Consider the following 26,071-nt stretch of genomic DNA (forward strand, 5'->3'; position numbering starts at 1 on the left):
ATTTTGGAATTTAATTCATACAGTGTCCAAAAGCACAGTCCACTGCCATTGTTGCTTTGTATCTGCTGAATTATATTAGTCGACAATTTTATGCTTAAAGGTTAGCCATTAAGACTCGATAAATGTAGAACAGACCGGGCCTGTTTTGTTTTTGTTTTTTTTGTCCTACAGCGGTCAATAGTGTCAGGTGTGGTTTTCACTTGTTCAGTTCAGACACAAATATAGTAATATAATACACTGTGCATATGCTGACTTAAGTTGATAGCTTTGTGCTGCATTCTAAGCAAAGTACCACATGTACCAGCAGCATCATAAACAATATACAGTAGATTCATAAACACTTATTTTACATGGCATGTTTTTGCTGAATCTAGATAGAAAAGATACTGTTGTGTCTCAATTCTCAAATGCTGCGATTTGATTACCAGCTGCCTCATAGGCCGCTTGCACTTTAATTCCATTCAACTGAGTTTTCTGCCCTTGGTACTTCGTGACAAACAGCTTGCTGGCACAGCCAAAGGGAGCATAGCCAAAGACACGGCGAAGTGATTCCTCCTCGCCAAGAGATAGTCTGCACCTTAGTAGTGTAAATAAAGGTTTTCCCTACAGATTTTGTGAAAGTTTACTTATCAGACTTCACCGCTGTTGTTAACAGAGTCTGGCATCACATCCTTTTTAAAGACTACTTTCTGGTCCAACATCCATATTTCAACAACTATATATGGTTTCTCATGACATTTGGTACAGACGTTCATGGTCCCTACTGTCTTTGATCCTCACCTGACTTTACATCTCGTTTTGTCACATCTTCTTTGAGCTCTGCCCTGACATGCATACGGTTTATTCATCATCCTACATCATGTTCCTCCTTCGTATCATTTCTATTATTGTTGTTCGTTTTTCTGTACTTGCTCCACAGAACTCCAGGCGTCTTACAGGGAATTGGAGAGAGGTAGCTACCCACATCCATTTCTATAAAAGGGCTGATGACTTTGATGCCACTTGCAGTTGTTTGTCTCCTTTTAACTTATTATGACAGAATTTTGTTTTGCACACATTTGTATTGTGCTTTTCAAAGGAGGTCTGCCTTGGTGTGTTATGGTGTGTGTATAATGCTGCGCTTCAGCAGTTTCCCTCCCACTTGACTGCTGAAACTAATTACATGTGAAATGCAGGTTTAGGTAAACGCTTTTTAACTGCATGTCAGAATGATTGATGTTACCTTGACTGAGCTATATTATATATGTTTATTTAACAGTGCAGTTCAGGTCCTTTTTGTCAGGTCAGGTCATGGCCATCTTTCAGGAGGCTTTTGTGCACATCAGGATGATTTGAATTTTCCACAGGAAAAGTGCTATCAGCAAAGGTATTCGTGACACGTCAGCTGAAATTTTATAATGGACATTTAATTTGACTTTTTGTGTATTGTTGTTGTCTGACTATGGTAATGAATCAACCCTCCAATCCATCAAAGTCCATAAGATTACTAGTTATGTCATTTTAGGAGATTGTATGTGAGCTCAAAGACAGATGTGCAAAAGCACCCATATGCAGGTGGAATGAAGGGATGTTGGTCACAAGAATTTTCTCTTTATCTGTTTGAATCTTTTGCTGATATGACATGGGCTTGATACTTGACATGTGTGCTGTGACAAATTTTGTAAGTCATTTCACACAAAAATGTTCACCAAATATACGGCACCCGGTGGCTCAGCGGTAGAGCAGGCGTCCCTTATACAGAGTCAAAAAGTCCTGCAGGTCTGACTCCTGCAGCCCTTTACTGCATGACAGCCCCTCTCTCCCCCATTTCCTGTAAGTCTTCAGCTCTTCTGAACAATAAAGGCATGAAAAGGCCAAAAAATAATTCAATAAGTTCACAAAATGTGTACTTTCGTATAAATAAATTGTTAAAGAAATGTTTTTTTATTCAATCCTTTCTTAGAACCTGCGTGAAGCTCAAGTGTTCAGCCTTGTAGCAGAACGGAGGAGGAAGTTCCAGGAGATAATCAACCGCAGTAATACTGAAGCCACCCAGGTAGTCAGGCCCAAAAGCTCCTCAACACGATGGGTCCCACCAGGCACACCCCCTCAGCTGGTGACAGAGATCCTGGAGATCCGGGAGAGCATGCTGTCTCTCCTCATCAAGCTCCACCAGAAGCTGTCGTCCAAGCAGAACTCTCTGTCGGCATCCTGGCTGGAGGATATGGACACGGGCCGTCACACTCATGGGGATGGCATTACAGCCATTGAGCGCATCCTCACCAAGGCGGCTACACGCAGCTGCCAAATCAAGCGTAGCATCCAGGACATTTGTGGAAAGGTGTGTCCTCCTGTGCCACCAAAGAAGAACAGTCCCACGGACAAGAAGACAATGGATAAAGAAGAGAGGTAAGATAATCATTTTTGATATGCTAAATAACATATCCACTACTATGGATTTACTTTTGCACAGCTCCGTACTGCATATTAATATTGCTTATTAACACTCTGCAGTGGTTACACATTAATATTGTCTATACAGTTATCTTAAAAGACACTTAATATAATTTATATTCTTTAATCCAAACCTATTCTATAATCTATTTACAATACTATCGTATTGTATTACAGTGCAATTGCAGCAGCTCAAAGGGCCAAGTCATAGTGCAAAGATAATCAGTATATACAGTATCCAATAACACTTTTTTTTTCTTTTATCTTTGTGCTGAATGCTAAAGGTTTGAATCAAATGTTGTGAAAATCAAATAAATTGCTAATTCTTTATTATCCTCTCAGCCTGTCATATTATATGTTTGAAACCGCAGGGCAGGAAAAAACTGCCTAAAGGAATGTGTAGGCTTGCTTTTCTGAATGAGAAATCTCACTAATCTCACTGGGAAGTGGCACAAAGCATATATTTTGTCTATTACCACTAATATGTGGCCAAAGCAGCAGCAGATGATGCTTCCTTTCAACATCTTTGAATATCTTTCCAGATACGTTTAAATTCAGTTGTCTTTTTAGCAGCTTTTTTTTTTTTGAAGGAAAAATAATCTACACAATTATCACGTGTTACCATTTACACCGTAGTATACCTTTGCTCCACCAAGAAAATTGAGTCTATTGGCTATGAAGAAAAAAGAAAGCAAAACTCTGTGGGTTTTGACCCTCCATCTCACATTTCACCCACTAGTCCGTGTCTCCCATTTACCTCCTCTAATGATGATGGAATGGGCTATAACCGTTTAATAATTGCCTGATTTTGGGGTTGGCTTCACCCCACAGACAACTGTTCAGGTAGAAGATCTCCCATTCACACAAACTACTCCTGTTTCCAAGGCAACAGTCAGGCAGCAGTGCGGTCAGTGGCAGCGAGAAATGAAAAAATCCTGCCCATTCCTCATGCTGGTTGTTGGCAACCCTGAAGCCATCAGTGAAAATTATTGAGCTGTGACGTTCCTGTCAGAATTTGTTTATGTCCTCTTATTAGGGACTTAATTTGCAGTCATCTCTCACCCTGTAAGTCTGCAGAGTGGAGCTGAACCCATCGTATTAGTTCAATAATCACACAAACAAAGCCTTGTTTAAACTGGACACCTGCTGTGTATATACAGTATCCCCTGCTACATGGAAGAATCTGTTGCACATGCTGTGGGTGGTCGGGCAAAACGTCCTGCACAACAGACATGCTTATTCTCATCTTTCTGTTATGCGTTTGTAAAGTGGAAGTGCAGTGATTAATGGAGCAAGTGGGTGCCAGGAACTTATAATCTGGAACAGTGCTTGTTGGCAGTGTTTAAAATTCCTGGTTTCCCTTACTGAGTATATCTTTTCTGCTGGAAATTATTTAATTCCTTGAATATAATGTAGGAATGATTGGATTTTTAAAAGTAAAAGTTATTTCTGTAGTTTATTATATGACATACATACATGATTTGTATTCAGTTGGTTTTTGAACTCAAGCATATTGCTGCATATTCATAACATAGTATTCCACTCTTTCTTTCAGACGTCAGAGGGCTCGAGAGAGACAGCAGAAGCTGCTTGCTGAATTTGCCTCTAGGCAGAAGAGTTTCATGGAAACAGCCATGGATGTTGGTAAGAAAAGGCCAGCACCTTTTTTACCAACTTGTTGTCTCAGTTTTATGCTACTTATGTTTTTATTTACTAACACATCTTTCACAGCAGCCACTGCCCAAATTCTGTTTGCAAACAGTGTCCTGTTGTGGCAGGATACCTGTTGTTGCTACTATACAGTCTATGGTCGCTGGTTACCCCTATTTAAGTTAGCATAGCACTAAACCAGTTGTTGGTTGGCTCAAACCGGAAGTCTCTTGTGATTGGTTTAGTAAAATCCAATCTCCTCCTCCATGGAAATCAGTTAGAGTGCAGGCAACGTCAGGCTGAAGATGGAAACGTAGTATAACTAGTTGACACTTGTGATATTAGGCTAGTAAAATACTTTATAAAAGCACAAAACAAATAGTAACAATTTTTTTGTTTGAAGGACATCTTGCTAAGTTGCCTTTGAAGAATAGCGCTGTTGGCTGAAATTAACCTATCATTGCTATACCTTTTTCATTCGGGCAAGGGGACAGGGGCCGAATCTGTGCTTGTGGACTCTGCAGGCTTGTTAGGAAATATTGAGAGGAGAACACTCCTTTGGGAGTGTGGGTGCCTGCTGGGTGAGGGCACATAGGATCAAAGCACTAATAGTGGGCTAGACTCCAGGGCCCACCTTGACACAGCCTGGTTAGTGAATGAAGAATGGCTGCAGACAGACAATTCCGGCAGGACTGTATTATGACCTGTTCTGCACGCTTTCTGCTGAGCAGTAACTTTGGTACAGGTGATGCAAAGCCAGCAGTGAGACTGAAGTATCGCAACCAAAGTAAGATTTTGAATGGAATGGGGAAAATGGCAATTGAAATCAAGTAAATGCAATATTAGCTGTTTGCAGATATCTTCGAATTTGCAATGTAGAATTTGTTAGAAAGTGTCACACAGTTGAGATTTTTTTTCTTGATTCTGCCATTCTCCTGCACAGAAGTCTAATAACATTGGGGCACATCTGCAATGACAGAAAAAATTAAAGGAATCATGCTTTTCATGTGTTTCCAACGCACTGTAGCATACTGCCTGAATGTTCTTTTCCTAGTGTGCTAGACGGTGTTTAATCAGACAATTTAATGGTTAGGTTCATATTGAAAGGTCAATCTCCACATGGGTAAATTAATCAGTGTTAAAAGGTGTTAAAAATCACCAGACAGAAGGATCACAATTATACAAGCAATAATCAGAGCCACAATGCAAACTCAGTTTAAATCAGTGAATTACACAATGAGCTACACGGCATCAGAAAATGTCTTTTAAATAATGATAAATAAATAAAATAAATAAGGTCCAAATAATGTTCTCCAACAGAAACAGTCCAACCTTAAATCAAAAATCACTTTTCAGTTTCAAGCAAACTAAATAAATAATTTCAGATTGTGTAATTCTGTTTTAGTTGTTTATTGTAGGAGTGAATCCTCTTCTCCAACTAAATAATAAAGGATCTCTGTTAAGTTTCATTACGTTTTTACCGTTAGGAGTGTAGCCTTCCCAAACAATTTAACAAACGCTCTTTGATCCAGTGAATCTCCAATGCTGTCAGAATTGTAAACACGCCACAGTGTAGAGACAGAATTTACATCCCTTCGTGTAAATAAGATAAATAAAAAAAGTCTGTTTAGTTTGTTTACTAAAAGGAAAAGGTATAGAGCTGCTCTATAGGAAAGGGATCCTTAAATGACTCCTGGGGTCTGAGGCTATTCAGACACTGGTAAGGTAAAACAAACTATTGCAGGCATATATTACTTTTAAGAACATTGATAAATGTATGTCATACGAAGCATAAAACAGCAGCACACCAACAGTTAGTGTGTCCTTGTAGTCTCACCGTTCACTTCTGTGTGTTTGCTGATTGGTTGGTGACTCTGTGCACAGGGATGGCCTGGGGCTAAAGCTGTGGCGTTGACATCTAATGCATCTTTCATTTCCCCAGGAACACAGTGACCTCTCTTGAGAACATATTCTTCTAAAAAGCTATAACTCAATTTCCGACACAGCTTGACATTTGTCCACAATATTTACTGCTCAAATTGAACGCAGTTCTTAACATTTAAGACTAATTCCACATCTGTAATTAATTTCTAATCCTTTGCCAGTCATGCAGATAGGGGTGGCAAAGAGTGAATTTACGTATGTACCAGTATTGATAGAGACTACATACTTTTCTTCTTCCCATGACTGACCGTAGTAAGGACAGCAGGCATAGGGATTGTGTGGAAAGGGAAGCATGTTCTTTGGATTGGTTATTTTCAGTGTAAATTAAAAAGGAGCAGTGTTGTGTAACAGTGTGGTATTTGTCGCCTAAGTAGGAGCATGGCTTGCAGTCAGTGATCTCCCCACATCATGGATTATTATCTCAGTTCCTGATCTACCTAAAGGAAAACCTTTCAGACCACATTACCTGAAAGTTTTTGTTTTACACACAGTCGGATGCTTTTCATTCACACAGAGGTGAATGTGATACGGTACTTACAGATGATCGAACATGAATCATAAGTTCTCAGAATTCTCGTAAAGTTGAACGTTTTTGCAGGGAAGCTTTAACAAACTTGTGTTAAGAATGATTTTTTTTATTGTTCTAGAATCCCCTGACATTGAGGCGGCCATGGACCTAGGAGCGTCTGAAGTGATGGAGTCCGAGGTTCTTTATGACTGCGTGATCTGTGGCCAGAGCGGACCCTCCACCGAGGACAGACCCACTGGCCTAGTAGTTCTCCTCCAAGCATCATCAGGTACTGCATGTCCCAGCATCCTCCCCTTTCATTCCAAGGTGCTGGAATTAATATCCTACACAGGTCTAGGTCTACACCATGAAAATTGGCGGTTATAATGCCACATTCGCCTATCTACGATACAGAGAATCTCACCTGTTTCTCACCTTTTTCCTCCTAATTTCCTGGTCCTGCTCCTCTTTTCCTCCTAATTTCTTTTGTTCAAACAGGATGTACAGCTTTCTTATTTTCAGAGAGACTTCTTACACACACTTCCATTTAAAATGGGGCAGCTGTGGCTCAGAGGTAGAGCTGGTCGTCCTCCAGTCGAGAGATCGCAGTTTGATCGAAGTGTCCTTGGGCAAGACACTGAGCCCCACATAACTCCCCGTGTTGCACATGGGTGTGTGAATGGTTAGATTAGATTAGATGGTATGTAGAGGTCCACTGCCATCAGTATAAATGTCTGTGTGAATGGGTAAATGTGTCCATTTTACCAAACTAATTGTTTGTTCAACCAAAATACCATTCTGCTTTCATTTCTTTAAGTCGGAAAATAGCATTTAATAATAATATAACAATAAAAAATAGAAAAACTAAGTATGTAATACCTTATATTATGAAACCATGATATTTTCTGAGAAGGTTATGCAGCCCTCCACAGGATACATTTCTTTACAGTCTTTGTTTTGGAGTACAATTTAAACACCCGACATGACTATTCTATTTATCTGTTGGCATTCTTGTCGTTTTAAACCAATACAGTTATTCATAGCACCTTTGATCCCCCGTACTAGAAATCATCAGGTTTTTAATAGGAGGGTTAACTGTTGTTTTAATTGGCTCATTTATCATTCATGTTGATCCCAGCTCACTAACACATTGGGCCTATCATTGTAAAAGGTCATTTCTTTTTCATTTTTGTGGGCTGAGGAGGACTGCGCAACAGTCGTCCAAATAAATGGCATGTTTGATAAGTAATTAGTCTCCTTGTAAAACGGTTCACAAGACTCTGACCTCGATGTAAAAAACCCATCTTGTAAAATCTACAAACAGTGGGCCCATATTAGCATATAATTACATTGTCCTTTCTGCCCATCAGACACTAACATCAGTTAAATCTCTGTTTTTCTATTTTGATTACATTGGTGTTGAATGTCCGATTGTGTGTGATTTATCAGCCATTAAGCATAAAAATCTTTTTACTTTAGCCTTGATGGAAAATTACGCTTTACTGATAATAACCTATTTGTTTTTTGGTTATTTATCAAACAGAAATGCCAAACATTCTCAAGATCCAGCTGCTCAGTTTTCACAATTTTGTGGAGATTTGTTGTTTTATGTCATTGTAAATTGGATGTCTTTGGATTTTGTTTGGCGAGTGGTACAAACCTAGAGATTTAGAAAACAGTGCCTGCTATTCATTTTTTTTTCTAATATTTTGAAATCACAATGATGATTCAAGAAAATAATGAAAAAATAATAATTGTTTGTCGTAGCCCTAATACTGCATTACCTGCTTTTTTAATATAAATACTGAATAAGTCAAACAAAATTATCATCATAACATAATTACTAACTGACATCTGTGATTTGGTTTTCAGTGCTCGGGCACCGCTGCAAAAGCAAAGAGGCTAAGAAGCTACCGACAAGTGACGACGAGCACATCTATGCTGCAGACACGTGTGGAGTGGCTCATGATGTCAGGCTCACGCTCATGCAACGCTTCTTCAATGATGTAGGTGTCTCGGAAAATCTTGTAAGCTTTACAGAGGAGAGGGGAAAAGGCTGAAAGCACTTAGAGCACTATTAAGGATATGTTTTATTATGTGTTAAATAACAGCTGTAGCAGCACCAACAACATCCTTTCATCCTGTCTGCTCCTTGCCATTTAGTTTATACTGTATGCAAGTCAGCAACGTAAGAAGTCCTTTTAAGAGGCTGTCGGATGTTAGATGGTGCTGCCTATAGAATACATTTTTTAAATGCTTGTGGTAGTCACATTTGAGGGCAGCTAATGGCTGTCGCGCAACATCACTTTAAAGACATTGTTCTGTGACAAACAGCAGAATGAAATGCATATGCCAGTAGGCAGCGTTTCCAGTCTTCACTAAAAAGTAAAATTAAAAAGCTTTAATGAAAATTACTTTGACCTAGCCGCTCTCATTTGCGTTGTGTATTGATTAACAACAGAACTCCAAACCAAAAATGATAACACTAGTTGAATTGTCTATATAATCTAATAAAAAGCTGGTCATTCACTCATGCAGTCTAATGGACCATTAAAAGATGCTGACTTTAAAATACCTCATCAAAAAGGTGTTTGCTGTAGTTTGTTAATTCAAACTGTGAAGAATCTATTTATTTATCAGCCCTGCAATATAAATGTATTGTATTTACATACTCTAATGAATGTGATTTTTCTCTCACTGGTTCTGCAGAGCTCGTGTCTGCAGTCTGTGTCAATAGGTTGGGATGGGGGCGTCTACGTTCAGACCTGTGGACACACTTTGCATATAGATTGCCACAAGTCATACATGGAGTCTCTGAGGGTAAGAGAAAACCTGACCTTATCAACTGATTAGTCATCTAATTACACAACATATTTGACAGAAAATGAATTAATGAGAATGAATTTATTTATGCCCGTAGTCAAGTGAATATACCAAACATTTTCTTATTAAAGCTACTTACTGTAAGTGTGAGCAGTTTCTTACTTATCAGTTTCTTATTATAAAAATGGAATACTTTTTGCATTTTTTGACCTTTTGATTAGACAAAATCCACTGGTCGTTGTCCTTGTAGATGCAGTATGGACTAAAGATTTAGGGCACATTTTCAGAAATTGTGCAATCCTGTGTATCACATTCTGCTTATCAAAGGTCCAGTGCCAGTTGCCTCTGTCAAGGATTGAGTGTAAATTGTACAGATCTAATTCAACTTTGATGTATCTTTTCAGAACGACCAGGTCCTCCAGGGTTTCTCCGTTGACAAGGGTGAATTTACATGCCCACTGTGTCGACAGTTTGCTAATAGTGTCCTTCCATGTCGCCCTGGGCGGGGCACAGAGGCTGGTTCCTGGCACACACCCACAAACAAGAAGATATATGTGCTTGTTAAGGAGGTTGAAGATCTTCAGGAGAAACTTGGCCTCTTCCCAGTAAGTTTTTCCAATAAATCACTCAAACACATCATTACTTGCTGGGGGTTAACATAGACTTGGATAGATATTTAATGTTGCTTCCAAATGAAAGCTTGTTGTTTTCCAATGTTTGTTTGAAAAGGAAGGAGGAGCTGGAAACTGCTTTAATAAAATGTACAAATGGACATTTCCTATGAATGTATGCTGCTGTATTATACTGTCTGCATTCTCTTTTGTGAGACAAATAGTTGGGACATTTAACCAAGCTCATTGTATCAACTATCAAAATGTAGTCTAAATTGCCAATGGAGTCTGCTTTTCCTGTGTAGTCCTTTTTGCTTTTCTTTTTTTAGGACAATTGAATTGATTTTTTAGCAATTCAAAAAAAAAAAAGTTAGCTTTCCAAAATCCACTCAAGAAATAATTTTGACTTAATACAATTAATTCTTATTCTTTTTAGACAGAATCCAACTTGAGTAAAGAGATGGAGCTGGTTATTAAAGACATCAAGAATACCACCCAGAAGAAATACATGGACTATGGCAAGAACCCTGGCTCCCCTGACAATGATTTCCTCTTCATGTACTCTGTGGCAAGGTAAGGACAGTCACAGAAGGCGCTCAGCTGTCAGAAACAGTCTTATTGGCAAGCAGGTTTGCACATACACTTTGTAACAATAGAAAGTAGAAAAATGTATGATAGAAAATACAAGAAATGCGTAAAGATGTATGCAAGAACCCACCTTAAAGGGTTACTGCAACATTTTAATCCAGGTCTGTGTCATAGCAATGTGGGTTGGTTGGAATATAACCCTTTTTTAAAACAAAAAGTGGCATTAAAATCTAGTTTCATATAATCTTATAGGCTATTTTGCTTTATCCCATTCCCTTTCTAGCATCCTGACAAAATACTCCCACAGAAGTTGTTGTGTATTTTTGTGCATCGGTTTTGTCAGACTTATGAGCAATGACTTGGTCATATTGGGTTATCTCTTAGCTAGTCTTTGTCGACTGACCTCTGTGTCTGCAGTCCTTGAACTTGGAGGTCCTCTTTCTGCACCACTTCACACACCTTTACACACATGCACACACCACTCGCTGTTGAGACCGCTGAGATAAATGTCTGCCCACTCTTTCACTTAATGCCGGCCTCTCAGCTTGACTAACAATGATTATTCATGCAAAAAGACAGTGTCCGCTCACACTGTCAGTCTTAGTTTTGTTAGCATTTTACTCCAGAAATACGCCTTGAAATTGAACGGAAATTCAATACTGCAGTTGTTGCATAGCACTTGTTCAGGGAGCTGTGAAGATGTAGTTGTAGTTTCTCATACTTGTCATTATACTGCTGCATTGGTCCTGGAAGTGTCGCTAGAACAGTATAAGCAGCTTTGTCACCTGGCTTTTGTCAGGCCACAGTAAAATTCTATTGACTTTTGCTCCATCTTCACTTATTAGGTCTGACTGTGAATGGATTTATTTCACCTCCTCTGAATTTAGGACCACTGCTCTTCAAGTGATCCTCCACACAGTTCCTTTATATTATATCTAGCGAGCTAGTGGCCTGATGTTTATGATGTTTAGGATGCAACTGCGATCTTCCAGTTTGACTTTGGCATGTCAGCCTCCACTAATCCACTGATGGGGAAAAAAAGGCACAAACTCAGTCCTTAAAGAAACAAATGGAAGTCCTTAATCAGGTATTTGTATCTTTTTGATAATCTGGTGCCAGGTCATAGAAATAACTTGCTTTCAGTTTACCATGGCGTCTCTAACTTCTCACCAATCCCATTCCAAAACCTGCCCTTCCTGGAGTGTAACCATCAAGACCTTTTGCCCACCCAACGCTGTGGTTCCCTCAGCCCTCCACCCTGAGCAGAAAGATCCCCTGAGTGTGTCTGGGTGCCTGTTGGCTCTCTGAAGTTCAATGAACAGCGCAAATTGCCTGAGGAGTGGAAAATTCCTTTGTCACAGGGGCACTCTTATCAGCAAAAGCCAGATGGAGCTTCACCGTGGCTGCATTATCTATGTGAAATTGCTTTTTCTCCCAGGAAACCCAAGGATTTGCCCCCACCTCCCTGGCCTATAGAAAGAAATGGCTAGTAGCAAGATGAAAACGGCACCAGATCAGTCTTATTTTAGTAATACCTATCTGTTTTCACCATCTATGTACTTTGTTAGAGCTTTTAGTTTATTTTTTTCACTGTTTTGGTATTGGAGAATTAAAATTCAGGAGTAAAATGTGTTTGGATATGCATGGAAAATGCACATTGGGGATTATGCATGACTTGAGGTTGAAACAGCTTTTATGCTAATGGTCCAGCTTGTGTAAAATCAGTCTTGGAAAGCTGTCATTTATTTGATATGGAATTGCTGCTGCAAAAACAGGCGTATTAAATGGCAAATAGCTTGACAAGGCAGCATCTTTCATCTTCCTAATCAAACTGGTAAAAGAGACAGGCTACATAACCAAAAGCTGAACATCATGATACTCAGCCATTTATACCAGTACCTCCATCCTCTCTCTAACACATGCACACTCTCTGCTTCAATGGCTGCTTTTTAAAAGCAATACTGCAGCCAAGATTGATCATTTTGGTCAGTAACCTTTCATAGGTGATAAAGATCTTTGTACTTGTTTTATTAATATTACTATGGAGATTCTTTATAAAAGCAGCATCATTTTAGATTAATAAATAAACAATATATTTAAATATTTACCAAACTAATTGTGCTCTGTAATGCACATCTCAGTTATAACTTCAGAGGGATAATTTAACCATTTGAATCCAGGTCTGTGTCACGGCAAAGTGGAAACTGTGTTCTGATGAACAGTGTTTGGCCTGCCTCAGTGCCGGAAGTCCCCGCAGAATGGAGCATCTGCTGATATCTGCTGTTTCACATCGTTACGCTCTAATGAAATCTCCGGTCCTCCATTCTGACACATGAATAGAAAAACGGGATTATGGATCATTTGATTAGCTGCGATGGGACCAACACAAGTGTATGCAATGATGCTGTCACTAGCCAACTATGTATCAGTTATGCAGTAAAATTAATTTAAGTAACTTGAAGTTAACAGGTGATGGCAAGCTGCTATTCAGCTCAGTCACAGAAACCCTACTTGACAGGGTGAGTGATTGACAAGCAAATAATCACTTTGGGTGTAGTATATCTATTTTAAAAGGTTACGCTTGACAACATTGGGGTGCGTGTGTATTTTACATATGCACTCGCTGAACTGTTTTTATATGTATACATGTTACCTAATAATCGTAATGGCTCTGTCTCCTCAGGACCAACCTGGAGCTTGAACTTGTGCACCGGGGAGGAAACCTGTGTTCTGGAGGAGCCAGTGCATCCGCCAAACGCTCATGTCTCAGTGAGTAGTTACTCCTCGACCGCTTCATCTTTTATATCTTGCAATACTATTTCTTCTGTAAAGTTTGCTAATAAGCAAGGTGTTATGTTTGAAATGTTATTTTGACGGAGAAACCCCATGGTTGGTCCCTTTTTAATTTATGCAGAGGGTGTTTTTTTTTTGTCGGTTTAACTGTGCTTTTTTTATTTTCAGTGTGACCTTTTTAAAAATTAATAAATAAATGAAATGGTAGCTTAATGTAGCGTTATGTCAGATTTATTTTTTCCGTTTATGTTGATAATTAAAGTCACTTGTGTTATTGACAGTGGCTGTAGATCATTTCCCATGAGCCTCTGTGTAATGAAGTGTCTGACTTGAGATCAGACCGTTTCCTTCGTGTTACAGCATAACCATTAAAAGAAGAAAACAACAGCAAAGGGTCAATTAGCAATGGCAGGCGAGGATAGATGCTTTCCCTGGTGAGCTGTTGGCAGTAGGCAGGGTAAACAAAGCAGACACATGGGTCAAGTGCTGTTTGAGTTGATTGTCACAGCTGACAAAGGCATGCGTCTAGAGGAGGATGAAAACTGATCTTAGTTCCTCAAAGACGAAGCAGAACATCAGCAACTACCAACATTCACTGTAATGATGACTGATCACAATTGTTTTAAATATTTGCGGATGAAGTAAGGCTGGGATGTTGCAATAGAACGTGTTTATGAAGGTGTCAGTTACCTTTGTTGTACAGACTAAAACCCTTTTTCTGTTTGTTTAATTGTTCTGTCAAAGTTGAGGCTGCTGCAGTGAAATGGCCTGTCATCCTTGAGTGGCTGAAAAGAGATTTCACACTGGAGGGTTGCCATTTTTGAGCTACATTAACCACGTAGCCCTGCTGACTGCCAAATTTACTCAGTTGCAGTACATTAGAGTTTGTTCTTCTTAGGGAGATGGATTTAAAGAAAAACAGCAGACGTGCTAACTGAGAGCTCATGGAGTTCCCAAGCCTGTTTCCCAGTGGGCACTTCTTCTGTGCAACTGATGAGGATATGATGGACCACAGAGGCAAGCTGCCTGCAGTTCTCTTGAAATGGGCGAGATCAACTCCAAAGAGTATGCCTCCAAATAGCTTGTCTTTGGTTTATTTAACTGCAAATAGTTTTAATCTAGGGGACTATGTTGCTGCTACTGTGTAGGGAGCTAAAAGGCATGTTAATCATGTTGATCTCAGTTGTGCAGACTTGCAGTACTTCTACTACTATTTTTATTATTTATTACTCTATTTTTTTGTGTAGCTCATATAATAACATGTAGACCACTGTATGCTAAACCATATGCCCTGAGTGGACACACATAATGTCAAATATCTGCTACAAAAAGTGAACATGCATCAAAATGCACTTTCATCATTGTATTCTATAAAATACATTTAGTTTGAAAGCACAGGTTAAAAAGCCCATACTATGCTAATTTTCAGATTGTCTCAGTAATTTTGGAATCAGATTAAGACTTAAAACTTCAGAGCAAACCGATTTGAACCATTTTAGAACATGTTATCACATGACAACACCAGTCTTTTTGAGGTTGATATTAAACCTGAAGCTTGAAATAAGCCTTTTTCACCAGTATACATGAAATTGCATTCTTGATTTTATTCACCTCTCCTATTTTTCATGTGCTATTTCTCCCTTTCCTTTCCTTCCCTCTTCCAGGTTAATTCTTGGTAAGAGGTGAGCAGTAGTGAGGGAAGAGAGGAAACAAGCCGTAGTGAGGACAAATGGGATGCAACGAAGGACTGACACTTTGCTTTCTTTATGCTGTGTCTTTGTTTACCTTTGGAGGGCAGTGTTGCTCTAAGTATTGGCAGTTCCCACAACATGCAGAGCTGATTATTTGAAGCACTTTGCTGTATTACAGCTTCATAATTCCCTGTAAAACAAAATCAAATAGGGTCAGTGTTGCTTATTGAATAAGGTTTAGATTATACTGCACGTTGTTGAGTTCACCTGAAGATGAAACTGATCGGTTTTGTGGTGCTGGTTTCTAAAACGGTTCATATGGGATTTAAATCTATTTCTCTTATGCGCTATTACTTTACTTTGGATAATTTGTTTCTAGACTAAAAAGAAAGACAAAGACATTTCTTCATATGGAAGAAATTGCTAAACATCTAAAATTACTTCCTGCCTCTGCCTATGTTGCGATTTACTGTCATGTTATATATTTTGATGCTTGTAACAGGTTTGCTCTGAACAAAGACAATCAAGGCTGTAAATTGCTCTTCTATTAAAAGCTATTGTGTACATGAGAAATGTGTGCGGGGGTTTCTCCTCATGTTCCATTAGTTTTACAGTGAACAGGTGTGACCTGACCAAAGAGTTGCTCAAGGCTATCGAGCACTACCATTTATCCATCTGGCCTGGCCTGGTTTTATCTGAGCCAAACCATTAGCCTGCAGTCCGTTCAACTCAGCTGCTTTCATCAGTTGATCTACACCGGTTGCTGGTGGGGCTTGACAATGAACTCTTAGGAACAAAACCAGCAAGTGTCTGTTTATCTGTGTCTTGTAACAGAACAATGATGTGTTTTGTTATGTGTTTTTTTTTTTTTTCTTTCTTTCAGATCAGCTGTTCCATGTGCTTGCCATGCACATGCGTCTGTACAGTATCGATTCCGCCTACAACCCCTGGACTAAGCTGACTCAGGTTACACAAAGCAGAGAGGCAGAGTGAGTGACTTTCTCTCTAAAGTAGCTCTAAAGTAAATCTATAAATCTGTTCATACATTCGTCATACCCCCCACTTTCTCTCACACCTTTCCTTCCTCACATAAACATGCAATCAAAGGGCCACTTTGTACCCTCTCTAAACGCCACCATTTCATCCTGCCCCTAACAGCTTTTCCTCCACACAAAGAGGAGCTAAAAACAGAAAAGGGACCATGCGTGGTTTCCATAGATACCAATAATTGCTGCATCTGGCAAATTACCGGGCACTCCACAGAGACCAAAACGACCCTGTCAAATTCCCTGTACTGAGAACAACCGCACCACATCAATACCATACCAGCACGGCTTCTCCGCTCCCAGCTGTCCACCTAGCTTCAACAGAAACCCATATTTAACAAAATACAAAAGACACTTTCTTTTTTCCGTCTTTAATCACAACTGTACGTCGGTAACATGTTATTTTATGCACAAATGTGTTTGGTGGGCAGGATTGTTGAAGGACAAAAAGCTACTGCCAGCACTTAACAATGCAAGATGAGCTTGAACAACCTTTCCTCCCTGTTAGTGTTATAAGACAGCTTCTACACCTGTTACTATTAAAGTGCTCACAGCCATACAGTATTCTCAGAAGAGCCATTTAGTGTTTAAAAATACTTTTGTTAAGGTTCAGGAAGGACCACTGGCATTGGCACCCTTAGGCAGTCAACCTGATCTAGCCTAGTTACATTGGACAAAGAGGGATGTATCTACATAGATGCAAAACATAACATTGTTTTATCTATTATTTCTATTAAATAAAGCCAAAGACAAATGTAGGTTTCACAGCGTGCAAACATAGTTTGTATGCAGTGGTCTTTGCAGGGTTGAAAGCTCTGTCCTCTTAAGGCTTTCCTCCAATGCACAGTGGAATTAACTGGTGAGTGCTATGGTAATGGAAAGTATTATTCTTTTAGCACAGTTCCTCTTATTCAAAGCCCCCGAGGCCTTTCAAGAGTAGAGTGGAGATTGGAGCCTCGCTAAATTGTCAACAGAACAAGAAGACATTTAAATGGTGACGACACACAATGTGAATATGTAACCAGGGCTTTCATTAAGGAAGCCCGTTATGGAATGCAAGTGATGAGCCTTTTCATGCATGTATTTGTTAACCCCATTTAAAACGATATACACACAAAGATCTTTGCGCTCATACCTTTTTTAGAAGTCCTTTTTAGACACGCAGTACATATCTTTGCTGCTTTTCATGTTTTTCTCCATCACTAAAGCCGTTTGATATGAAGCCAACTACTGTATATACAGTACCTTCTGATTAATGAAAAGCTCTTTTGCATGTTTTACAGTGGCTTTGCTGAAGAGAGACCCGAGGTGCCCATGCTGTTTCGAGATGTCCCATCACTCCTGATTATCTTTGTTCTAACAATGCCACAGCCTCTACGGAAAGGTACAGTTCCTATGTCTGCATCGGGATACATTCCCAGAGAGTGGGGGAGTGTTTCAGTGACTGCTCTACAAGGACAGCCCCATTATCAGTGGTAATCAGGGCTGAGTGCTGGGAAGAAGCATTTCACATCTCTTATCTGTGCTCCTGTTGCCGTTATTTCGCCATGAGTATCAGAGAGACACGACCCGGTGATGGGAGGGCTGCACTTCCTTCATGTGCCCTTCATCTGAGGCTTGTTGCTGCATCTCCTCTGCATTAACCCTCCACTAGAAAAGGTGGAGGGCCACCTAAAGACCTGACACAGCAGGCAGATCATTTCTTTGATGACTGAATTAGGTTGACCGCTGGCAGGGACAATTGGGATTTTTGGAGCACAGTTGATTTGATTTTTTTAAATTTAAAATGTAGCTTTTGACAGAGGGTGAACATTATAGTTAGATATCCCTAGTGCGTTTTATACATCAGTATTTAGAATGTATTTTGTTTGTCAGCTTATTCCCAAGGTCAAGGTGTTTCACAGCATGTAGAATATCAGTCCTACAGGCTTTCTTTCTTTAAAGAGAGAACTGAAAGTGTTGAGGCATGATCAGTCCCTGAGGGGTCCTTTGCACTTTATTGCTATAAAGGGATGGCCTCCTTTTTTTAGTTCTACCTTTTTTAATTGTGTGCACTGACACTTAGGAAAGTGACCAGGACAGTGAAGCTGTCTTCAGTCCTTTGCTGAAGAAGAAAACAAATGGCTCTCTTTGTTCTTTTAAACCAAACTTAAATTTCCTTCAGGCTACATTTTCCTCCTGAAATGCTCTACTAATTATCCTGCACACAAACCAAGTACAATGCCCCTGTGAGTAGCTGCAAATCCTCTTGAACTGTCTTTTTTTATGCTGAAGGATCTTTTACAAATGAACATAGTGATCATATATTGAAGTAAGGTTGTGAATTAATTCTCAATTAATTCTTGATTTCTCTATGTTAATGGTGCTTCTCCACGTCTGTATACGTTTCCATTCAGCTTGATTTATGTATTTATCAGTGTCTCCTTCTTTTCCTGTGTAGAGCACTTTAGCTGTGTGGTGAAGATGCTGTACAACCTTCAGTTCACCCAGGCTCTGGCTGCACTCTCAACCAAGTTTAGCCCAGAAGAAAGACAGGCCTGGAGCACATCTGGAGCACTGAAGAAGGTAAAAGAGAGGTCACACTGGATTGGCCTGATTCATTGACATACTGGTGCCAAACATACTTTGAGCATTACAGCGACCGAACAATAAGCAGAGGCTTTGATGATGTATATCCTGGGATTGTGTCCTCACTGATAGTGCTACACATTTATTCATTTGTATTCATATTTATTATCTATTATTGGCATTGTGCTTATTTCTGTGTCTTGTTGCTGATTTGTTGGTTTTCCTTTGCTCCTTTGCTGTGGCTTGTCTCCAAGATCTTTTGGTTATACAGAGATGTACTGACTGCAGTTTGTTAAACTAAACTAGGGCTGGGCAATATATTGATATTATATCGCTATTGTGGCATGAGACTTAGATTTTGGGTATTGTGATATTACATAAGTGTCTTTGTGATGTTATTTTCTGAGCATACCACACTGTTGTTGACCTCTTCTATTATTTGTTTTACCCACATGGTCATCATATCCACATTACTGATGATTATTTATCAGAATCTCAACCCTACAACATCTTTACAATATCGATATTGAGGTATTTGGTGAAAAATGTTATGATATTTATATTTCTCTGTATTGCCCAGTCCTGAACTAAACTAAAATAAACAGAAGGTCCTACTGTAAAGATAATGGCCCGGCATTTACAGCAGCATAAAACCTCTAAGTACTGTTGAAATATATGTGTAAGGAGAACCTTCACTGTATTTTCGGCTCTCTATGCTGTTTTAACGCTGCTGGGTAACATTTTCAAACGTTGTTAAATGTCTACCTGTATCCCCTGCTACTTAATCCAGTTGTATCATCGGATTGTTCTCAAGAACCAGTCTATAAACAACAGTAAATCTTTGTGCATGACTTAGTATTGAGATTAATTGAGCCCCTTTCGGTTAAATTTCCGTGATTTCCATGGTCGATCTTCATTATCTTGAAAAGTGTGATTGCTGGAGAGTGTTGGATTAATTGGCTATCTGTCTTTAGTCTATTAAATTTGTATTAGTGAATAGCTGGCCCCTAATGTCATAAGACAAATTGCTGAAACCCTACCCTTTAGGTTGTTTCAATCCATAATAAAGGTTTGGATTAGTATCTTCCTGCTACACTGTCATGAACAGTAGTGCAGGCATTCACAAGCTGCCATTAAGATGGATTTCAAATCAACGCCCAAGACTGCATCCATATTTGATCGACCGCAATTGCAATCAAATAGAAGTTGTTAAAAAAAAAAGATGCAGTCTGAACAAAGATCAGAGCCTAGAGGAAGGAAATCCATGGAGTTGAAATTCCTCCCCTATAAATCTATGACAAAGGACAGCAGACGAGATAAGACTGCTGTTTTATATTCTACCACCTTCAGCTTGATAAATGTATGCAGCTTTTCTTCTATATAAAATACTAGCCAAACCGGTGGAATTTTTATCAGAACACACATTCAGTATTGTCTCTACCACTTATCAGATGTTAAATTGTAAAGAATTGTTTTCCTCTGCTTATTCTGCATAAGTCATTATATTTTATGGTAAGCAATAGGAAGATGCGCAAATCAAGCGTTTAATGTTTTATATATTCTGATATGTGACATTCACATACTTGAAAATAGATTGATAATGCTATACGCATTGGATTTCTTTTCATGTGTTTTTTGTCCTTGTCTTATTAATTTCTGAATCCCTGGAAACTATAAGCTGTATTGTAAATTAATGAGAGACACATAACTCCCAGGATGAAGAGCTAATTTGACTGCTGTAAAAGACCAATATTTGTCATGGCTTTATCAGTTACAATTCATGTTAATATCCTATTTTACTGGTGTACTAGCGTTTTCCCTTCCTTCTTCTATCAATAGACAAAGGCTTAGAAGGAGATTGCAACAATATCGAAATAATATTTTATAGTCCGCTTACTCAACTAACAAGTACTTTGGTTTTAATGTTCTATTTTCCCTCAATTCTGCTCTAACATGGGTTTAATTGATTGAAGCTTATGTCTGTCTCAGAGGCGATTATAGGAGATTACATATTGTAAAAAGTGAGATTTCCATTTTTTTTATTTTTATAATAATGCAGGCTGAGGTGTTATATAGTACATAGAAATGCACACAGCCTGTATTCAGAAACTGTGCCTTTCAAACTAGCCATCCGGACTTCTATATGGTTGTGATGTCACAGCTATACTATATACAGTATGTATACTGTGTGTGTGTATATATGTATATATGTATATATATATATGTATGCGTTTCAGACATAGGGTGAATACAGCTATATTCAGACAGACCGTATGAAATAAATAATGTGGTTTTTGAACATTAGAGCATGTAAACATGTTATGGAAGAAACCCAGAATACAAGTATGAACCAGAAATCAGCATGCTATGTCGCCTTTATGGTGTAAATCTTGGCCTTTAAATGTTTAATCACATATTTGCCAACGTTTTGATTTTTTGCCACAGAATGCTGCAAATGCTGAGACATCTTTTGAAGTGCTTCTCAGCCATGTTATCAGTGAGCTCTCTAAGGACACAAGTGTCTACAAGGTGAACGCTGAGGAAACATCAATGGTGAGGCACTAAAATGACTGTTTAACACTTCAGAACATTACCGCCTTCAGGAGGGTGCTCTCTGTCTCCCTCCCTCCCACCCCCAGTCTTGTCTTTGCTGTTTTTCATTTTCCTTTAAACAATGAATTGGCCATTACCCTGAGAGGCAGTGGTCTCATATCTCCCCTGATCTCCAGGGGAGATATACATCACAGTGTTATCAGCAAGCTGTTGGCTGGTTATTGATCATTGTGTTGCTCCTATTTCCCTCTCCAGCTGATCTCCAGTGTGTGGTCTCCACAGTCTATCGAGTTCAGCCTTCAGCAGTTCTGCCTGCCCTTTCTGCGACTCTCCTGCCTCCTGCAGCATCACCTTTACGGAGACAACCTGACTGGCTGCATGGTATGTTTTATCACAAATGTCATCCAACCTGCTGAAGCTAGCCTACCCTTGTATCCCTTTATGGTCAATATTGCTGCACACCTTGTCTACATTGTGGCATTTCAGCCCATGAGTAGACTACTGTATGTATCCTTTGACTTCCCATGAGTCACAGGTGTTGTTGAAAGCAAAGAGAGTGACCTCAATAGCCGTTTTCTTTTTGTCCGTGTGTTCTCAGGAGGAGGAGGAGTTCCCGTCCTTGGCTGTGTGTTTGGGGCTCCTACCCTCAGCCCCTCACCCTTCCAACATCGTGCACAGTGCCTCATGTCTGAAGTGGGCGGTCAGCGCCTTTGACTTGGTGACACAGTGGTGCACTGAGGTCACAGGACTCTTACAGATGCAGACTGAGCAATCATTGGTATGTGTGTGAATTTCAGACCAGAGGATATTTTATATATATATATATATATATATATTACCTACAATTCATACAAAAAAAACAAAGTACATACCAGTTAAGTTTAATATGGATGAGACGTCCAAGCCCTTTAAAGATATAATATAAAGAAATGGCGATAAGTCTTATTTAGCTTTTTTTTAATTTAAATTGTAAATCTGAGGCTTAAGACTCAAAGCTGAATGTCAAAATCAATTGCCATCCAGTGTGACAATAGTAGTTTTGCCTCTTTAACAGCTAAAGCTTATTCCCAGTCGATTTTCATTGTGCAGCAATTCAGAAGATATCATCAGCGTGTTTTCAAAAGAGAAGTTGAGCTTTAATTGGCTTTAGGGTTTCATAGAAATACTTTGAATACTCTCTGCAATTAAATATTCAAACCACGTATTTTGAGCTTGGTGTCCTGTAAACGATTCATGTAACTCAAGTGCTGTTGACACTTTGAAATTAGTTTCAACCTTGGTTGACAAGGTCCATAGCTGTTAGTCTCTGAGGAGAGTGCACAACTAGCGGTGTGTCTAATGCCCCCGTCAGTCAGTATTGCAGTAACCTTGGATGTTGTGCATCATTCGGTGAAAACGTTGTGTCTTTTCAATTTTAGGTTGTTAATACTTAACATGTTATTTATTACTACATCTTTGAGCGGATGTCATAAAAACTAAGTGAATTCATTTAATTTCAGTGCAAGCTGACAGCAGGTCTGATTTTTCAAAGTCACAGTCCTTTTTTACTGAGTTTGAGAAAGAGTTTGAGGACAAAATGTATTGTAGTGCACAATGAATTTATGGCCTGGTTTCAGTTTTTTTACGTACATCTGTCTTTCTTCTCCTCTGAAGACCTTGCTTGTCCAGGAACCTCAGTGGGCAGCCCCCCGCCTTCTCCAGCTACCTGACAACTACAATATCATCTTTCAGTACTATCACAGGAAGGCCTGCACTGCCTGCAAAAAAGTGCCAAAAGACCCCGCACTCTGCCTTGTTTGTGGCGCCTTCGTCTGTCTCAAAGGCGTGTGCTGCAAACAGCAGGGTATCTGTGAATGCGTTTTGGTAAGTGTCTCAGTGCTTCAATCAGTAGCAGGGCTATATTGTTATCTTTTTTTTTAATTCCATTCGAGGGCCAACACAACTTAATTTGCATTAAAATTTAAATTTTTATACCTAAGTGCTAGCTCCATTTGCATATCTGTTTGTCAGGATCATTTTTGAATCTTTTTTTATTCCACAGCACTCCCAACACTGTGGCGCAGCTACAGGCATCTTTCTACTGATAAATGCCTCAGTCATCATCATCATCCGTGGACATCGTTTCTGCCTGTGGGGTTCTGTTTACCTTGATGCCCACGGAGAGGAGGATCGTGATTTACGGTATAGCTCATCACACACACAGAGCCATAAATGCCCCACAGTATTATGCAGTTTACTGTATACAGTAAAAAATGTTATGCTCTTGTGCTATGTCCCAGTTCCATCATGCATTGCTATTGTACACAGTATGTTTCTACACTGATTGTCATAGTATATTACTTTTTGGCAATGTACAACAGCACACTCAAAATAACATGAGTTATCATCTTAACATGTTTTGTTTGGTATGCATTCTAACTTTTGAGTACAACACAACATACACAAGTACACAACATGCTCAAAACCATCATAGAATTAGGATCTAGGATGAAATTGTGACACTTCTTTTCAATATTTGTTGCTGCAGAGAAATCGAACATGGCTCTCACTCTTGTTTTCCTTTCTGGCTTTTTCCAGCCGTGGCAAGCCTCTCTTCTTATGTGAAGAAAGGTATCGAGTGTTGGAGCAACAGTGGGTTTCACACACCTTTGACCACATCAATAAGCGTTGGGGGCCTCACTATAATGGACTCTAAGATCTTCCAAAGTCCAGCAACCTGTGACGGAGAAGGTTTTTATTTTTCTGGCTTATGTATCTGCCTCGATCAAAATATTTGGGAACTCTTTAACGTGATAAACATAAACATCCCAGCGAGGGTATTGCTGCCACAGCCTTGGTTTATGTGAAGTTTGGTGTACAATCATGCCTAAAGATTAACACGTGTGTGTTTAAGTGATTTATTGTGTGGTTTTGAGCAGGGAAAAACAGAATTCGGTAAGATCAAAGTTTTTTTTAAAAAGCACAACTTAGCCCAATAATTCAATTTGTGTGAAATAGGCTTTTGAAGCCTGTCTTATTTATTTGGGTTCAAAAAAAAAATATATATATATCAAGTGCTGAATGTCCCTGCGAGGTTTGATTACTTTTTGCACCATTTAATGATGATGTTGATGCATATCCCTTTTATTTATCGAAATGTGCTCTGCTGTGCTGGCATGAGTTTCAAGCTCCGGATGAGCGTAGCGATGTTGTTGCAATGTGCACTCATTGTCTGCTGACGCGTGAGGGTAGGCAGGACAGGTCCACCCATCAACACACTAGAGTTTTTTTGCAAACAAGCAAAGGCTCTTTTTTTTGGGCCTAGTTGCAATCCATCCTCAGGAATTTCATTTTTGTTTTTGCTGTTTAAAATAAGTTTTAGATATTTAAATAAATGCTGCTGCTCATTGTTCAAGTAAGTAATTTTAACTTTTGTGAAGATTTTTTTTTTCTAAGGTTGTGCTTTGGGTTTATGGTAGAAGGCTGGGGAATGTTGACTCAAACTCACTTACACATTTAAGGAGGTATGCGGTCACCTCATTTCGCTCACTACAGATCTTGTAGTCCTGCCCTATCGCGTAGCGCTTTTTGTTTCTGGTTGGTTCTGAACAAGAAACTCTAATGCCAACTCTAACACAGCTGAACTTCAACCGCTCAATGAATGATCTAATATTCATTGTCATCACTCCACAAAAAAGCTGGAGTCAAACACCCAGAATTCAAAGTAGCATGCATTTTTAAGGAAATGTCATTGCACAGATATGGTGTTCTGCTGCACTGGCAAAACTGAACCCAATATGAGAGCAGGCATATTATATTGGTTCTGTCAAAGTTGTTTCTTAAAATACGAAACCAAATGAAATTCGATGAAACATGAGTTGTTTTTGAGAAGAATGTCAATACTCTTCTACTGTCTGTGCTGTCAAAAAAAAAAAGAAGTTTTTCCCTTTTATACTTTTGATTGTGGAGTCCTAACTGCAGTACAGAACATTTATTGTGATGACTATCCCTTACTCATCTAGTTGTGATTTATAGTTGCATTCCAACAAAACAAGATTATCAAACTTGAGTACCCATTATACACTGTGCATGACATCCTTTAAGCCACCATTATTTAAATGTCTTCGCAACTTAATTTTCTGATTATCATTTTTTTCTTTTTTTTTTCTGGAAGAGAGGAAATTTATCAAGCCGTGCCTGCAAGATTCATTTTTTTCCAGCGATGGACGGCACACTGGTTTTAAAATGCTGGGCCACATCGTGCTGCGTCGAGGAATCTTTAAAGGAACAGTTAACACTTGAAAAACCTTCCTCTTGCATTCATGCATGCTGCTCTTCTGTTTACTGAGTTTCTCCTCTCTCCTTTATTTTGCAGTACCTACTTTGTAAATGACCGCAACCAAATAGCCAATGAGTAACGGGGTGTAAATTGTAACTGAAAGCTCTTGTGTGTTCTCCTGGATGAATGAAGAGAGAATACAGTACATTACTGTAGGTGCTGACTCAAACTTTCTGAGTTTGACCAGAAAGTATGACTTGGACATTTAATGCAAAATGTAACATATGTGAATAAAATATAAACACACTGATCCGTGTCATTTTCTGTCTGACAGTTTTTGAACACTACAATGTATTACCTTTTTCCTCTTTACGCACACTGTATGAGAGCAGCGATACTGTATGGGTTCTGTCATAGTATGCTCAATGTTATACTTGCTTTTGTCAGATATCAAACACCCTCATCTTTCCTGTGCTGTCAGAAAAAGCAGATAATCTACACATGACTATTATTATAGTCATTTCAAGGTGTTATTGAAGTGATTGAAGAAATCTGACTGACGTGAGTGCTAGAGGATTGCATGCCACTGCTACCGTCTCAGCTCC

The 26,071-nt window shown here is 39.2% G+C and overlaps 1 protein-coding gene across 2 annotated transcripts in view; it reads left to right on the forward strand.

Annotated features, from left to right (window-relative positions):
- The window catches only part of ubr3 (ubiquitin protein ligase E3 component n-recognin 3), a gene marked incomplete at its 5' end in the record, with an annotated part of 36,687 nt that extends 10,911 nt beyond the window's left edge, over positions 1-25,776 (forward strand). The window contains 18 exons of one of the 2 annotated variants that reach the window (XM_083921474.1): positions 920-952; positions 1,943-2,388; positions 3,989-4,077; positions 6,675-6,824; positions 8,408-8,541; positions 9,245-9,355; positions 9,763-9,963; positions 10,406-10,542; positions 13,241-13,326; positions 15,925-16,030; positions 17,371-17,471; positions 18,528-18,652; positions 21,101-21,208; positions 21,464-21,589; positions 21,807-21,986; positions 22,862-23,071; positions 23,250-23,389; positions 23,786-25,776. In XM_083921474.1, the coding sequence (XP_083777600.1) occupies positions 920-952; positions 1,943-2,388; positions 3,989-4,077; positions 6,675-6,824; positions 8,408-8,541; positions 9,245-9,355; positions 9,763-9,963; positions 10,406-10,542; positions 13,241-13,326; positions 15,925-16,030; positions 17,371-17,471; positions 18,528-18,652; positions 21,101-21,208; positions 21,464-21,589; positions 21,807-21,986; positions 22,862-23,071; positions 23,250-23,389; positions 23,786-23,903 (2,601 nt within the window). In that variant the 3' untranslated portion in view covers positions 23,904-25,776. The remainder of the gene's footprint in view (positions 1-919; positions 953-1,942; positions 2,389-3,988; positions 4,078-6,674; positions 6,825-8,407; positions 8,542-9,244; positions 9,356-9,762; positions 9,964-10,405; positions 10,543-13,240; positions 13,327-15,924; positions 16,031-17,370; positions 17,472-18,527; positions 18,653-21,100; positions 21,209-21,463; positions 21,590-21,806; positions 21,987-22,861; positions 23,072-23,249; positions 23,390-23,785) is intronic. The other variant, XM_083921475.1, reaches the window with a different exon arrangement.
- Between the last annotated feature and the right edge of the window lie 295 nt (positions 25,777-26,071).

This window comes from Echiichthys vipera (genome assembly GCF_963691815.1).
Source record: "Echiichthys vipera genome assembly, chromosome: 10".
Classification (NCBI taxonomy): domain Eukaryota; kingdom Metazoa; phylum Chordata; class Actinopteri; order Perciformes; family Trachinidae; genus Echiichthys; species Echiichthys vipera.